The 16866-nt window shown below is 41.7% G+C and overlaps 2 protein-coding genes and 1 non-coding gene across 8 annotated transcripts in view; 2 read left to right on the top strand and 1 right to left on the bottom strand.

The window, feature by feature from the left end:
* Uros (uroporphyrinogen III synthase) overlaps positions 1–10371 on the bottom strand; it is a 29949-nt gene extending 19578 nt beyond the window's left edge. For 3 of the 5 annotated variants that reach the window (XM_010621007.3, XM_010621016.3, XM_010621023.3), the window contains exons 1-2: positions 10102–10342; positions 5081–5364 (exon numbers count right to left, since the gene is read on the bottom strand). The gene's annotated coding sequence lies outside the window, so the exon portion shown is untranslated. Of the gene's footprint in view, positions 1–5080; positions 5365–10101 lie in introns of all 5 variants that reach the window. The other 2 variants (XM_010621008.3, XM_033761362.1) reach the window with 2 other exon arrangements.
* A 163-nt stretch (positions 10372–10534) lies between these two features.
* The window catches only part of Bccip (BRCA2 and CDKN1A interacting protein), a 19688-nt gene continuing 13356 nt past the window's right edge, over positions 10535–16866 (top strand). Inside the window, exons 1-2 of one of the 2 annotated variants that reach the window (XM_010621032.3) lie at positions 10538–10795; positions 16400–16474. In XM_010621032.3, the coding sequence (XP_010619334.1) occupies positions 10628–10795; positions 16400–16474 (243 nt within the window). In that variant the 5' untranslated portion in view covers positions 10538–10627. Of the gene's footprint in view, positions 10796–16399; positions 16475–16866 lie in introns of both variants that reach the window. The other variant, XM_010621039.3, reaches the window with a different exon arrangement.
* On the top strand, positions 14604–14727 carry LOC117285351. The gene has a single exon (XR_004516350.1).

Raw genomic sequence — 16866 nt, 5'->3', positions numbered from 1 at the left:
GGAAAGGCAGATGAAAGCCCGTAGGGAAAGTCACAAGTCCTATACCAGACATTATGGCTTACCGAAGAGAAGTACAAATTCTGGGTCATGTCAATAACAAAAGAGAAGCGAATATCGTACATTTAAAATAGATAAAGAAATAAGTATTTGCATTTCAAGATAATTATACTAAGTAGCTTATAAGCACTTTAAGAAATAATTACGTTGAGTGTACTACTTCTCAAATGATATTTATAAATATTGACAAGTGTAATGAGATATCTAACAACCTGGAAACAAAAAAATGTTTTTTTTGATACCGGGATCAGAACCTTGTGCTTGTGAGGCAGGTGGCGGCATCACTGAGCTGAATCCCCAGCCCTTGGAAACAAATTTTGGACATGTATTTAGAACCTTATACATTTCATATCTTTTCTTCTTATGATTTCACTTGTAAGAATAAAAAAGTAGTACTCATAAATGTGTACAAAGATTAACATAAAGATGCTGGTTTTCTCATTCTTTATAATTCCAAAGAACTGGGAGCAATCTAAACATCCAACAATGAGCCAATGCCTAAATAAATCATGGTATGGTGCTAAGACATCATTAAAATATCCATAAATAACCTAACAGCATGGATTATCTAATAAAAATATTGTTACATAAAAAGCACAGGATTCAAAATTATATAAGTAGTATGGTAATTACTATTCGAAAGAATATGCACCAAAATACTAATAACATGGCGTATGCTGTTTTCCCCCTTCATGCCTGCTACACTGGCTTCAGGGAGTTCGGCAGTTTTGTTGCTGTTTGTTTGTTTGTTTTCTGGTACTGGGGATCAAACTCAGGACCTTCAGCTTGCCATGCAGGTGTGGCAGAGTTTGGCATTTTGAGATGCAGTTTGTTGCCTTGTCTTCTTATGTTTCTATTATTTGGTTTGGTTTGTTGTGTGATGAGGTTTGTGACCACTCACAAAGACCCTGTTGCTAGTACAGAGATCTTAGTTGCTCTTTAGTGACGTACTTATGGTGTGGCTAACTGTAATCCTTTGCCTTGGTTCCCAAGATGTGACCACCTGGCTTAATTTGGGAGGAGAGGATGCAGAGTAATTAGTCAAACACTGAGTTCTCTGGGAATGTATTATTAATATCACAAAGATAATCTGAGTGTAGGTTTACAGAGAAATGGCAACCCTGGTAATATCAACAAGTCAGCTACAGTAGTATCATCCAGGACAAACTGGTTACTAACATATAAAAACCAATTATATAACATGCCCGACCCTGGAGAAAAAAACCCCCAATTATGGTGGAAACATTAAGACAACCCAGGTATTAACAGCTAATATGTATTAAATAGCTGAATCTCTGTTAATGGTGAAAAATAGTTTAATAGTTTATAGAGTTAACCATCAAATGGTTAATAAAGTTTTATGGTTATACTACTAAAGATACAGGGTTTGGGAGCAAGAAGAAAAATTTGAAATCTTAAACTAAATGATATAAGGAAGAGGGAGACAAGGTACAAAGGATCCTATGGGGGAGTTTATAGAATTAGGTGAAGGTAAGAGAAAAAATTGATGAGAGATGTACAAAAGAAAAAGAGGGAGAGAAAAATTAAATGGAGGTGTAAAAACAAGAACAAAATAAAGAGAAAAATTAAAAGGGAGAAATGGAAAAATAAAAGAAAAAGATATAAGAAGCAAGGAAGAAGGCTAAGGAAAAATTCCCAAATCCCAATAAAGTGATGAAGAAAGGAATTAAGGGGGGGGGGTCACCACTTGCAAAAACAAAAATCAGACCAAACCAAACCAAATAGAGATAAATTTCTCTGTGATTTTGAATGTGTGGTTTTCTTCTGGGATCTACAATTTTGGGGAAATGTCCTGCTTACACTGGTTAAAAAAAAAAAAAAGGCAGTCAGTCAGACCCCAGATCCACGCTGGATGAAGGCACCAGCAGGCAGTAGGATTAGGACGAGGCAGACGATGTCACGACTTCAAATTCAGAGCAATTCTGGCTGAGCATGGGGTCTGGCCATGGGTTCAGGGCTGTGTCCTGTAGCTCAAACCCCACAAGGGGTCTCTTTCTAGCTGACAGCGGTTCCCTGTCTACCGCTGTCTCCCACGCAGTCTCTGTAGAAACGTAAGATTACGAGCACTGAAGTGCGGCCAGCAGTGACTCCTCTGAGTCCCGCCGACCATTCCCCAGAGTGATGTCTGACCAAGCATTCTCTCCAGGGATGTGGTGGGCTTTTGCGCTAGAGTCCTTCACCAGCTGATGCCAGTTGAAGGACTCATGTGGGAGCAGAATCCCATGCTTTCCCTGCTGCTCTCAACATCCAGTCTGGTCCATGGTCGTGTTTCTCCCTAAAGCCCTTTGGAGTCCCCAGCTTTCACTCTGTAGTCTCGGTCTCCCTTTCCCTTGTCCAATGAGCCAGAAGTCGGGGAGAAAGTGCAGACTGACCCTTCCCTTCTCTATGCTGTGTTCAGTCTCTTTGATTTCTCTGGAGATTTTAACTGCCCCATGAGGTCCTTCCTATTTGCTAGGGATCTACTCTCTCTTTCTTCCTCAGGTTGTTCTTTTCCAGTGTCTGGACTGCAAATCTCAGATAGGCTGATCTTTGCTTATCACTTCACCAATTTTCCCAGAAGCTCTGGTGATGGTCACTTTTATGTGGCACCTTGGCCAGGTTAGTTCTTGGTTATTTACAAATGCTTGTGTGGGTGCTGCCATTTTGGAGATATGATCAAGTGTGTCATCAACAGGCTCTTGTAAGGGAGATTACCCAAGATAATCTGTGTAGTCCTTAAGAAGAGGACAGCAGAGCAGAGGCTCCCCCAGGAAGAAGAGATGTCACTGGTGGACATGCAGCTTTGGCTCCAGCTGAGCTCCAGCCTGCCCTTGTTGGTCTGTACTGTAGATCTAGACTGGCCTTGCCAGCCCCTACAGCCTGCACATGCCAATTCCTGGCAGTAAATGGCGTATATATCAGAGCTTCCTGATTCTGTCTTTCTGCTTGACCTGTGAATAATATACCTTTCAGTGGGAGCTTGATGAATATGGGGTATCACAAATGAGGAGTAAAACGTGGTATTGTCTGCTGAAGCATAAATTCTAAGGCTCCCGTAGCAACTGATGTGGTGATTAGAGGGCTGACGCATAATGCTGAGGGAAACAGGTAAATCCGTGGCTTCAGAGCTCTACTCCGACCTTTCTCTTGTCTCCAAGACAATGGTTGCGGGCTCTGGCACAGAGATCCCTGTGATTTCAAAGGATATTTTACTAATGCTTTCAAATATCAGGAGCCAATCTCTCATATAAATGTTTCTATTTAGTTTTCAGGCAGTGACACCAAATCTCATGAGCAGGTATTTCCTTCAGGGAAATTAGGTCTGCATATTTACTGGGAATGTGTGTGATAATTTCAGGTACTAAAAGTGCTCTGAGGTGATATGAATAACTTGGGTGCTGAGTATCTTTCTGGGGAGATCCCTCTGGGGAGGTAAGATCTCTCTGAGGTAAGATCCGAATGATAACAGCAGTGAGAAGAAATGTTCAAGTGTCTCCAGGACAGAAGTATAGTGTGGCTCAAGTGTAATGGACACTGGGTCTCCTGAAGAGAGAATCTTCTGAAAAGTGTCAGCCATGTCAGTGATAGGATCCACACCTTAGAAACACCACAGATTGGGTTGCTCTCATGGCTCTCTCCTCCAGGATATAGTTACGGACTATTTCACAATGCAGTGAGACTCTAGTCAGGCTGGCAGAAAAGCATCGTTCTCGATAAAGTTGGTCAGACACATCACGATCTCATGCAGACCTGACTTTCATACACCAACATTTTAGACTGGTTATGCATCACACAAACAATGATGCAGAGGTAAAAAAAAAAAAAAAAAAAAAAAAAAAAAAAAAAAAAAAGGAAACACCACAGGTTTGAGTAGCAAAGCTGGACAGGGATCCAAGGGCCACAGCAGATTAGGTGAAAGAGTCTCTGGTTTGGATCGGAATAGTGAAAGGGGAGTAGGGCGTGGCAAAGCTGGCTGGGGAAGTAGGTGAGACCTGTTAATTATAAGACCTCTTTAGGTTCTCAATAGTATGGTCTAGACCTGACCTCAGCCTGAGGTGTTCGATCCCAGCACCACCTCTCAGGACCCGTATGTAGAAGTTCTCAGAGGCTTCCTCGAGATTTGGACAGCATAAAGGACTGAGCCACAGGAAGAAGTTGCTAACGTGGCTTTTCCTCACAATAGCTCATCCTGCTTTCTCCAGTGTTCCCTCCTCTAGCTTTTCCCTCTTTTACTCAGCCCAAGCTTGCTTTGCAGAGCCAGATTCTCCCCAACTCTTCACTTTTTCAAATATACTCTGCCAATACTTTTAGCTTGTTTCATTTAATTCTTTGTTCGAGAGGAGAAGAACCTGGAATCTGACTCCAGAAGGAGAGGTGAGCAACCCAGAACCCAGTAACATTTAGTTGGTGAGCCATCTCTAATTTAGAAGCAGGCTAATGTTAGCAGCACTAGTTTGAGCATCTAAGTGGCTGGATCAGAGATTCATACTGAGGACAGAGTTACTGGGACTTATTGACAGAATTCTGGGTGAAACCATATGCTCACAGCTTAGTCTGAAATGGTTAGACCAGGCTGAAGACAAATGCCTTTTTTCTTTGAAACTTTGAACTTTTTAGGTTTATCCAGTTTAATCCTATCATTTAGTCAACAAATATTTACAGAATAGTAAGTGCAGTAGGCACTAGGCGTACCATATAATCCTAGCACCATGATATTTATAGGAATATAAAAGTCATTTTACAAAACTGTAAATACAACAACATAGTATTGGGCAGTAAGTCTGCTCCGCTCCCCACAGTGCTGAAGATTGAGACTAGGGACATTCTACCACTGAGCTACATCCCCGGCCCCTTTAACTTTTATTTTGAGACAAGGTCTCCATAAGTTATCCAGTCTAGCCCTGAACTTGTGATCCTCCTGCCTCAGCCTCCTAAGTATCTGGGATTATAGGTATGCATTATTGCACCTGGTTAGAGGCAGTAAGTCTTAGGAAAGAAAAATCAAGATGCTGTGGAAGCGTACCTGGCAGGCGTGGTGCAGGCTGCCAGCTGTGCCCAAATTCTCCTCTTCCTTCTCGTTCACCAGAATGGAATCCCTCGTTATTACCTGGGCACTTGGTTGCCTAAAATAAAAATGTGTACCTAGATCTTGCCCAGTGACTCGCTTCTATCCATAGGATGGAAGATGAAGTGATGTGGGTCCTGTCTTTAGCAGGAATTACTGGTCCCTCCCAGTCCTCTTTCTGATTTGCTTGCTGGCTGGATCAGGAGTGGGTTGGCCAGGCCCATGGTACTTCACTGGGTGACCTAGAGATGATGAAACAAGATGGAAGTATGGAGCCCGCTGTGTAGTAGTTGCCAACAATGTGGCCAGCACTTTACAGTGGAGAAAAGTAAAGGCTTATCCATTGTTCATTGAGATCTGTTAGGCAGCTGAACCTATATCCTAACTAATGCAGGGGGGAGAGAGACATCCTTGAGCAAGTAATGTTTAGACCTTGACTTGAAGTCTGAGCGGGCGTTAGCACACTGCAGAAGCTCGGAGGTGGGTGTGGCTATGGACTGGAGGTAGGAGGTAAGTCTCAGCTGGCAAGTGCAAGGCAGCGTGCTAGGTGATGGGGCAGGCGGGCAGGGGCTGGAGTACTGAGTCTTACTAGGTCACATCTGGGAGTTTGGATCTTCTTGTTTACAGACTTACTGCTCCCCTTTTCATTTCTGCTTGACCTTTTATGCCTAATTTTTTGTTCCAATTTTAGTATATGCTGCCGAAGTGAGCACTATGCCTAACTTTTTTATGCAGATAATGTAAGATAGGAAGTGTGGTGTTGGAGAATAAGCACAGGATTAAGGGCCAAGGAATCTGGGCTGTGGTCCCAGCTTTATTATTCAGCATGGTTGATCTTCTTTTCTGCCACATTAAATGGAAAAAGCAAAACAAAAGTGTCTCAAAGATAATAATGACAGCTAACATACTTACTACCTACCAGGTTTTACATGCATTAAATCCATGAGGTTTACGAGGACGCTGAGGTGTATGGAGGATGACACTCATCCAAAGTCTCAGAACTGTTAAGCTTTCAGACTCATGGCAGTCTGGCCTCAAATCCTGTGCTCTCAACTCTCCTTTCTATATGCCATCACTCACATATTTTTGCATGCAACATTTGGGAAAATAGAAGTATGATGATATAAAGCATCACTACAGTATAAAACAGTGAAAATTATACCAATATGTGAAAGCACTATCAATCTACCCACTGAGAGCAGAAAAAGATTTCCCTGAGTTCTATCAGGTAATAAAATCAGTGGTAGCATGAAGCCCAGTTTCTTTTTCTTTTCTTTTTTTTTTCTAGTTTCTTAACAGTAACAGAAGAGATTCCCTGACGAGTGCTGCAGACCCAACAATAAAATCAAATTACTTTCCTTGTCCTTCTTCTGCCACCACTGAAAGCAGCTCCAGTGTGAAGTTAACAGATCCACCACTGATGGTGCTTCATCCTGCTCAGTCCCATGTCATGGGCTGACCAAGACAGACGCTGACTGATAAGCACACACAGATAATCAGGTGAACGCAGCATGTGTTGGAAGAGGATGGTACAGGGAGGAGTTTGTACAAGGGGCCGAGGCCTGGGTACTGGTCTGGCTTGTTCTTCCCTTAAGTCTCAGTTCCTGCATCCCTGAAACACGCTGGAGGCCTCTCAGTTGTGAGCTTTTCTTTCCCATAGCAGAGACTTAGTAGATACTCATTTGTATTAGTAAATTCTCACTGTGAGAAAGCCACACTTCTAAATTTACCTAGTATCGATGAAATGGAAATGATTACTTTTCATTAAAAAAAAAAGAAAAAAATGTATCAGTCAGATATAAAGTGGCAGTAAAGCCACTCTGATGCTAAGAAAGAACCAGGCCTTAAACCCGCACATCCTGAGTCTTGCTGCTCTGAGTATCAGCAGTAAGAACGGGCATCCTTTAACTAAGCACTTTCTGTGCTGTTTACTTGGTGTATTAAGGTTCTCCAGAGAAACAATACCAACAGGATATACCTGTTATCTATAAAGAAATTCATTATGAGGTAATGACCACAGAGGCCCAAGTGTCCCAAGAACTACCATCTGCAAGCTTGGGATACAAAGCAAATTCTGAGATGCCTTAAATTTAATTAGAAAGACCAGAAGTTGGATGGGGAAAAAGATAAGAAAAGTTAATCAGTTACTATCTACTAGCTCAGACCAACAAGATTATTCCACATTTCTAAATGTTAAAACCTTGACTTAAAAGCCCTGGGGTGCTGCTATGGTGTCCTGTTTATGTATAAATTTTCTGGACTATTAACCCCAACCAATCCAGAAGCAGAGTACTTCACTTTAAGGAATGTCCTCCTATTTCAAAACTTTCCCTATTCATGTTATCCTGCTCTTATTTAGAGCCAATGTAGGTCAATGTAAACAATTTATGCTTTCCTTCCCCAAATTTTCATTATAAAAATGCTCTTGCAGACATTTTTCCAACTGTTATCTAGCCAGCCTTGCTGCTGGTACCTGCAGTTTGCTCTAGGAACTGCCCTTTTTGGCCAATATTAGTAAAGGCTCCACAGCCCTTTATTTCAGAGAATCCTTGATCTCAAAATTTTGGGTTTAACAGGAGAGACCCAGGAAAGGTAGTGGTATATTATGAAGGGCTGGGGGCTGATAGTGTAGATTCCAGTGCAAGTCTGAAGACCCGTGAACCAGGAGCACCAAATGCAGGCAAGGGGCAGAGTTTGAATCTTTCCCTCCTCCTCCACCTCTCTGTTCCACTCAGGCCTTCAGTGGACAAGATTATGCCTATCTACTTTGGGGAGGGCCATGCACTTTACTGCTTATGGATTCAAATGCTAATCTCTTCTGAAAACACCCTCATACATACCCTCAAATGTTTAACCACGTATCTGGGCATCCAATGATCCACTGAAACTGACACAAAACATCAACTATCTGGGCTAAGCGTTTTATGTGCAAGATTGCAATCCCACTCAAATCTGCAAGGTAGGTACTATCATTCTTAGAAGATGGGAAACCAAGGCTCTTGGAGATGGGAAACTTGCTCAAGCTCATTTAGCATTGTAAGTGGCAGCAACAGAATCTGAATTCAAGTCTAAAGCCCATGTTCATTCTCCTATTCATTATCACCTACTTTTAAGATAAATTCTGTGCTAAAGACTGAACCAGTGGTAATCGATTTAGTCCCTAAGTTCCCTGGAATCAGTATTGTCTTCTCTTCTCTCTCTTTTTGGCACAGGGTTTTGCTATGTAGTTGATTGGTTGGAACTTGGGATCCTCCTGCCTCAGCCTCCCAAGTGCTGAGATTACAGGCACGAGGCACTATGTCTAGCATGTACTGTACTTTTTTTTTTTGATACAGGTATGCACTACCACTGTCTGTCATGTATTTTCTTGACCATAAAAACTGTGGCTGGGCCATTTGCTATTTTAATTCACATCCTGACCGTAAACTCAATATTAGGAACTAAGGGCACAAAAGGCTTTTCCTTTCTTAGCAAAGCTGTATATACTCATCCAGATTGACAAACTACAAAAAAAGCACAGTGCCTCAAAAAATTAAAAATAGAATTAACCATATGATCCAGCTATTCCACTTCTAGATATATAACCTAAATAACTGAAAGTAGGGACTTGAAGAGATATTTGTACACTCGGGTTTTGGGGCAACATTATTACAATAGCTAAAATGTGTAAGCAAACCAAATATTCGCTGAAAAATAATTCATTGGTATTATTCAGCCAAGGATGGAAATCCTTACACATGAACGCTGCTCTAAGATTCCATTATATATAGTTTCTAGAGTAGTCAATTCATAGAGATGGAAAGTAGAAGTGTGGTTGCCAGTCTGTGTATAGGGGAAGAGGGAGGAGGGCTGAAGACTTATACTTTGTAGGGTTTTTTTTTTCTTTTTTGCAGGACAAAAAGTGCTAAAGAGATGGATGGTAGTACATGTGAATGTACTCACGTTACTTAAAGTGTGAGAAAAATGGTAAATTTCATGTTCTGCATTTTTTACCACAATAAAAAGTATAAATAGGGAAGAAATGACTCATGATATCTCAATGACATATTTGTATGGTGCTGAGTCTTTTTCCCCTAATCTTAGCCTTTTAATAGGTATACATAATGCACAGTTGTGGGACTTGTTATGGCTCTTTTAAGCCATTCCATCACGTGGAGCCTTGATGTGTAAGTACTTTAATATGTATGGCACGGACCTCAAAGAAACCATCAGGGTCTCAGGGGCTCCTGATCTTTGAGAAGGCTTCTGCTTCTGACCACTAGGGGCAGTTCATTCTGATTTTAGAATCCAACATCCAACCCACTACTTTTAAACTGCAAACAATGGGAATCCATAGATCTCATTCTCGGAAAGCTGACGTTTCCTCTAATTAATGACCTTCTTTCTATATATCTTTAAAATAAGATCAAAATTGGTAGTCCGTAGGATAACCTGACTAGCAGATCCGATTTCTGTGGTACGGGCTTTATAAATAAAACTATTTCTAGCAAAAATGCAGAATTCCAGCTTCTCTTTTCTTTTTTTGGTACCGGGAATGGAAGTCGGGACCTTGCGCTTTTGAGGCAGGGGGCGGAACCCCTGAGCTAAATCCCCAGGGCCAGCGTCTCTTAAAATAGATCTGACAGCCCTGAAGCGGTACTTCCACTTGATCACAGCTGATGGCAGCTGAGGCGCACACATTCTCTTGTGTATCACACCCTCTCTTCAATTCCTCCTTCAAAACAGGCTCAGGCCTTTAATTTAGACTACTGTACTCTTCCCCTCTAAAGCACCGAAGATCTCCACGTCTACTTAAAAAGGACTCTGAGAGCCTCGAAAGGCCAGTCTTAATCTGCGCGGGGATATGCCAGGATTCGCTGACCTTCAAACCGGGACCGGCAGCGAGCCTGGGGCCCTGGCCTCACTTTGTCACTTATCGCTAGAGCCCTGCACGTCCGCAAGCCTGTGTCTGCATCAGTACAGTGGGCAGCGACACCTACCTCGCGGGACTGACGAGGCCTCAAAGGGCTAAGAGGCGGGACCCTGCCCTGCACGATGCTCCGCAACGTCAAGGGGCAAGATCTCGCAGTCCCAGAAAACAAGCTCCAGGGGGAATGACAACAGAATTGGAGCCTGTCACCACTCAGGCGAACTGCAGGACTATACTCGGCGTTCAGCACCGCTGCGCGGATCTTGGACCCCGGAACGCACCTTGGTGGGCGATCCCGCATGCGCACAGACATCCTCAGGCCGGAAGGACCCTGGTTAGGTAGATCGAACCACTGTATGAAGTGTGGGGGGGAGACTTGGAGGAAGTGAGAGGGGCTGGAGGGAAAAAAGAGCCAGGATAGATCCTTTAAGATGGACAGAACCCTTCAATATCTTGGCTAATATTGCATCAGGGGTACTTGGGTTGACATCGATTTAACGCCGAGAATTTTAGTAGTCTTCCAAACCTTCGGCTAGTATGGATTAGTCCGGAAGGTTAAAGGGTGAAATTTGCGCAGGCGCAATGTGGGCGGCAACATGGCGTCTCGGGCGAAACGGAGAGCTGTGGAGAGTGGGATCTTTCGGCCGCAGGGTGCCCAGGTCCATTGCAAAGAGGAAGAGGAGGAAGATGAAGTAGAAGACGAGGATGAAGACAATGAAGACAGTGACGAAGAAGAGGACGAAGACGACGAAATCGTTGACGAGGTGAGAATGACATGCTACCCATTTTGGTTTATACGTGAGGAAATACTTTCTGATAGTATAAAAGCGGTATGATGATCCCGTGAGCTGCATAGGGTGGTGACTTCTTTATTTCTGAGGGTTAGTAAGTAGAACCTGGAGATAATAAATACTTAAAGCCGGGCGTGGTGGTTCACGCCTCTAGTCACAGCACTCTGGGAGGCTGAGGCCGGAGGATTCCAAGTTCAAGGCCAGCCTGGTCAATTTAGGGAGTCTGTATTCGAGAATAAAGTAGGGTTGGGGACGTAGCTCTGCATTCCCTGAGTTCAGTCTTCACTACCACCAGCACCCAAAACAAACCTTCAATAAACAACCGGGAGTAGGATACTTTTTCATTTTCCTGAAGGTTTCCTGCTGTTCCGTAGTCTTTTCAAGTGATTTTCATTATTGAACTCGGGCCCTTGCGCTTGCAAGGCAGGGCACCGAACCGCTGAGCTAAATCCCCGGCCCAAATAATTTTCATTCCGAAAAACTTTTCTTTCCTTGTTTAGATCATAGATAAGCTGTATTTTCTACCTCCCTAGAACCGTTGACATAGTTAGGTAGTTTTATTTTATTTTGGTACTGGAGATCGAACTCAGTTCCTTCTGCTTGAAAGGCAGGCGGCACCACTGAGATAAATCCCCAGCCCAAGTGGTTTGATTTTATGGACTCATAGAACTGAGTTTTGCTCTTCAGAATAGTTACTTCCTGCCAGAGTAGTACCTGGCATTACAGGCCCTTATTTGCTGGATAAATAATTAAGACTGAGTGATCCTTAAGGCTGTTGAATATATTAAGTAGATGCCTCAAATTTAACTGCCCAAAGCAGAGTTTGTAATCCATGCTTCTCCTACATCACCATTTCTTTAAATGGTTCCCAATTTATTAGTTGTTCAGACCCCAAGCCTCTGAGTTAACTTTTATCTTTTTTTGGGGGGGGTACCGGGGATCAAACTCTGGACGTTGTGCATGTGAAGCAGGCGGTGGAGCCACTGAGCTAAATCCCCGGCTTGATTTTCTTTTTTTCTTTTTTTGGTACCGGAGATCAAACTCGGGTCCTTGTGCTTATGAGGCAGGTGCTGGAACCACTGAGCCAAATCCCCAGCCCTAACTTTAATCTTAATCTCCCCATTTTCCTCTTCCCACATCCAGTTCATTAGTAAATCCCACTTAGCTTTACCTTCAGTACCCATTCTCATCCACAACTTTATCTCTTGCCTGTACTACTCTAATAGCTTTTAACTAGTTTGCCTTTTCCATTCTTGTCCCTCTATGAATATTTATGACCAGAAATCGTTTTTTAAGTCCACATATGTAAATACCAAATAGTTTCTCTGGCGTGAAAAACTAAAAGTGTAAATAAGATCCAAATGGTATAATTGAATGTGAAATATTCTAATAGCTTTTAACTAGTTTGCCTTTTCCATTCTTGTCCCTCTATGAATATTTATGACCAGAAATCGTTTTTTAAGTCCACATATGTAAATACCAAATAGTTTCTCTGGCGTGAAAAACTAAAAGTGTAAATAAGATCCAAATGGTATAATTGACAATGTGAAATAGGAAGAAAAGGGCTAAAGGTGTAGGGGAAGTGGGAAGGGTAGGAGAAAGGAAATAAGGGAAAAGAAAAAATGTGAGAAAATGAAAAAATGGATAAAAAGTATTTGTAAATAGGGAAGGGAGGAGGGGGTGAGGGGAGGGGAGGGTTATGGGGAAGAAATGAGAACCAAGACCTATCATATAAAGATACAAGATTCCAATGATGAATGTAACTGTACTGTATACCTAAAAAGTACCAATAAACTGAATGAGAAAAAAAAATCATATAAGTCTGTTCTCACTCCTGTTCAAATGCTCCATGGGCCTCCTATTTTATTTTTAAGAAAAGTCTACATCCTCTTGGTTGAGGGACAAAAAGTAGCTAGAGAGCCAGGCAAGGTGGTGCATGCCTATAATCTAAGCACTTGGGAGGCTGAGGCAGGAGGATCACTCTAAGTTCCAGGCCAGCCTGGGCTACATAGTGAGTTCAGGGCCAGCCTGAACTACAGAGGGTGACCCTGCCTCAAAAAAACAAAAAACAAACAAACAAAACCCCAAAACAAAGGTAGCTAGTGGCAGGGTCAGAATAAGCGAGAGATGGGAAATAAAGTCACAGAGATAAGCATGAGACAGAGTGAGCGTGGAAGGGAAGACATGGAGAAGTGTGGATGCAGCATTAAGATGAAACTGTGGTGTGGGTTTGTGATACTTCTTGTCTGCATTAGTTCTTTAGTTTGGCTTCTTCCCTTGTGTGACTTCACTGCTATTTGTCCCTTAGTTTATGTGCTGCCAAACAAGCATATCCATTTTTCACTTAGAAGAACTTTTAACTGGGTGTTTTACTAATTTTAAATTACAGAAATCATCACTTCTTGCGTTAACGTGAAAAATCAAAGACTGCCCGTGACTAAAAACTTGTGTGCTGTAATAACTACCACTGGTAGTGTAGAGAAATAGGCACATACACTCTGAGTGGGAGTGTAAATTGGTGCAGTCGCAGTGTCTTCGGAGGATAATTTAAAGTACCGCTCATCCACAGCTATTTTTTTTTTTCCTTTTGTATTGGGGCTTGAACTCAGGACCTTGTGCTTGTGAGGCAGACATGGCACCACTGAGTTAAATCCCTGGCCCCACAGCTTGTTCTGCTGCATAGAAAACCATGAGAATTTGGAAATTCAAAATCAGCTTCAGATTTCTTTGAAGCAAGATGGTTTATAAGTTGTAAGAAAATGTATTTGGTTTTTGAAAGTCCCAAAGAGCCTAATTTAAAGGATAAGGTGAGGTACTTGGCTGGGCGGCAACAGAAGTAGCAGCCTTCAAGAATTTCAAGGAGGAGAAGTGGTGTGCATAATCTCAATTGTAACTTGATTGGCTTGAGAAAAGGCTCGATTAATAAACCACACTTTGTGTGTGTCTAGTGAGTCGTGGAGACGTGACCTTGGGGATTATATCTGGCCCCTGGCCCCTTCCTGTCTGGCCCCCTTTCCCTGTGTGCTTTCTGGCCTCCATGAAGCGAGCTGTGTCCTTTTGTGATGATGTCTCTGCCTTGGAGCCCGCAGACCATCTACCAAAACCTCTGAAACTCTAAGTCAAAATAAACTCCTTCCTTAAATTGCAGGTGTGTTATTTTGTCAGTGACAGGAAAGTTAACCAGTAAAGGTGGGGATAGTGAAAAGATGTGAAGAAAAGGAATAGGCATGCTTCATTAAGGCTCTTGTGAATATGTAGTTAGGACTCTTATTTTATGCTTAATAGAAACCCTGGGAGAATAGCTTCAGCAGAAAGGGGAACATGTGATGAGATATTGTTATCTTATATTCCTTCAGGGACTGGAAAGCAGCTTAGTTTCAGGAACAGACTGGGCCGCTGAGCCTACGTTGCTATTGAGAACCTTGGAGGTCTCACATTTTTCACCTTTGCTCTTCTTTCCTCTGTTACATTCATTCAAAATACTTGTTCTTCTACTTCATGTAACAATAAAAAATGCCAGCTGCTCCCGAGATATTCAAGAGGACAAGAAGGCTACACACTAGTCTTAATTTTAAATTCTAAATCACCTAGGGTAGGGGAGTCACAGCCGTCACGTGAAACTGGATGAACAGAAGCTGCATGCAGGCAAAGGAGTGTGACAGACATTCCATTTGGAATCTATTGGATTGGCTGTGCCGTAATAGTCTAGGATATTGATCTGAAGCTTCTATCTAGATAAGTAAAAAACACTAGAAGAGCGTTGTTTAAAGAGTTTATTTAAACGCTCACTGGGTTTGGTCTTCTCCCCGTGGTCCTGACCTACCCACCGTGAGCAAGAGAATCGGGACTGGTTTGGGGGTGTCCTGTCTGAGTGGACACTGGACATCACGGTTTTCAGTACAACAAATGACACTGCTTGTCCAGTGCAACTATCACTGAAAATTCCTTTAAAAATTAGCACGTAGTTGCTTAGAGTTGAGGAATTGACTTTTTTACCCTACAGAAATTAAAAAATAAGTAAATAGACAAAAAAGAATTTATTTCTAAGGAATTAATTCAAGACCTGAAAAATGACAATTACTCGGTTTAGTTCAATCCTTTTGGAACGCCTCCATCCAAATTACTATCTGCACAATCTGGCTGATCCTATTTTGGAGAGTGGGATTTGAATTCTGCCGTCTGACCCTGATATCCAGGCCCTGGCAAGTTAACAGCAAGAGAGCACTTAAATATATGTGTAGTCAGGATAGCAAGGCCAGTGTAGGTCTGATTTCCTCTGCTAAGTCCTTCCGCTAAGACCAGATCCCAATACTTGAAGTGCATAGATGCTATTTTATCAGGACTGGGCACATTCAGTGATAAAGGTATGATTAGGGTGGCCGAAGACTAATCTTGTGGAACATTTAAAAGCATCTAAAGTTTTATTTTTGGCATGAAGTAGTAGTTTCATTTCTTTGTGGGCTGTTTGAGTAGCATCTTTTAGATACTGTTTTACAGAGGTAAATAAGGGAGTCCAGCTACATACACCTTCTAGTCACTTGGACTGATCCTATTTTCCCCTGCTTTCAGAGCTTAGCAGATGCTGTTGTCTGTTCCAGGAAACCTCTTGCTTTAGTTGCCAGCTTAGGCCACTTCTTTAAGGATTCTTTTTCAGACTTTGATTTTCTGTTTTTTAAGTTGTTACAGTACAATGTACCTTTTTTTATTGGCATATACAGTTGCAATTTTACATTTATTTCCACGAGTGTCTCCTTAGTGTTTGTATTCCCACCTAAGCCATGTTTCTATGCGCAAGATCATTCATGTCTGTATTGCTCACTGTTTCATCTCAAGTGCTTGGTATCTGTTGATAATAAATATTTGCTAATGGCTGGGCATGGTGGCACACACCTGTAATCCCATCACTTAGCACTTAGGAGGGTGACGCAGGAGGATTGCCTTGAGTTCAAGGCCAGCCTGGGCTACGTAGTGAGTTGAGTACCTATACTTTTTTTTTGGTATTGGGCATTAAACTCAGGTCCTTGCGATACATAGTGAGTTTAAGCCTAGCTTGAGCTACATAGTGAGACCCTGCCTCAAAATTTTTTTTTTTTTTTTTTTTTTGGCTAAGTGAATGAAGTGTATCTTCAAATCCATAGGCTCTAATCAAGTTCTTGGCAATTCCAGGGACTTTTGGTGTGATTTTATTCTTTACTCTTTTTGCTGCCAGGAAAATGATAATACTCCTTTGTGGCTGCTGTGACTATTTGATCCAGACTAGACTTCCTAAGTATCTAAATGAAGTCATTCTGAGTGATTTGTTCCTCTCAGGCTTTTGTGTCACATTGAGGTAATAGTGTGACTATCTTTTGTAATCTGTGCAGGTGGCAGTCTTTGCCTGTTTTGAAACCTGGACATTTATAGTTATTCAGATAACATTTTCTTATTATTGTCTCTTTTTGTTTGTCCCCTTGGCATCTTCTGTAGATGACAAAAACCTAAAGGAGTGGAAGTTGAAGAAAAAGAAAAAAATTGCAAAGTGGAAAGTACTGCCTGAATCATTTATATATGACAATCTATTTTGTATATTCTTTACAGGAAGTGAATATTGAATTTGAAGCTTATTCCATCTCAGATAACGATTATGATGGAATTAAGAAATTACTGCAGCAGGTATTGTCTTTCACATGTTAAATATAAATTTGCTCTTTTAGGAAAGTTAAGGCCGTTTCATATAAGCTTTCTCAGAGTTCATCCTTTTAGAATTCCTCTCCCTTTTCTGCAGTTTATTAGGAAGGATTGTTTCTCTTTTTTTCCAGGGGTAATCCTCTATTTATACCACTGCTACTAGATTCTTTCCCCTGATTAATATGTTCAGTTTTTTTGTGTCCTAAAAGCCCTCCTTGAGCTCCTGTCACATCCAAACTTAGTGAATTACAGTTCTTACAGTTATATTATTGACTGCAGTTTTGTGCTGCAATCATTGTTGCTGACTCGACTTATTCTTTTATACCATATATTCTTTTTTTTTTTTTTTTTTTTTTTTTTTTTTTTGTGTTTTTTGT

The sequence above is a fragment of the Fukomys damarensis genome, unplaced genomic scaffold, assembly GCF_012274545.1.
Source record: "Fukomys damarensis isolate Sample0158 unplaced genomic scaffold, DMR_v1.0_HiC HiC_scaffold_8, whole genome shotgun sequence".
NCBI lineage: Eukaryota > Metazoa > Chordata > Mammalia > Rodentia > Bathyergidae > Fukomys > Fukomys damarensis.
The sequence above is the reverse complement of the archived record's forward strand: the minus strand, read 5'-3'. Positions and strand labels throughout refer to the sequence as shown.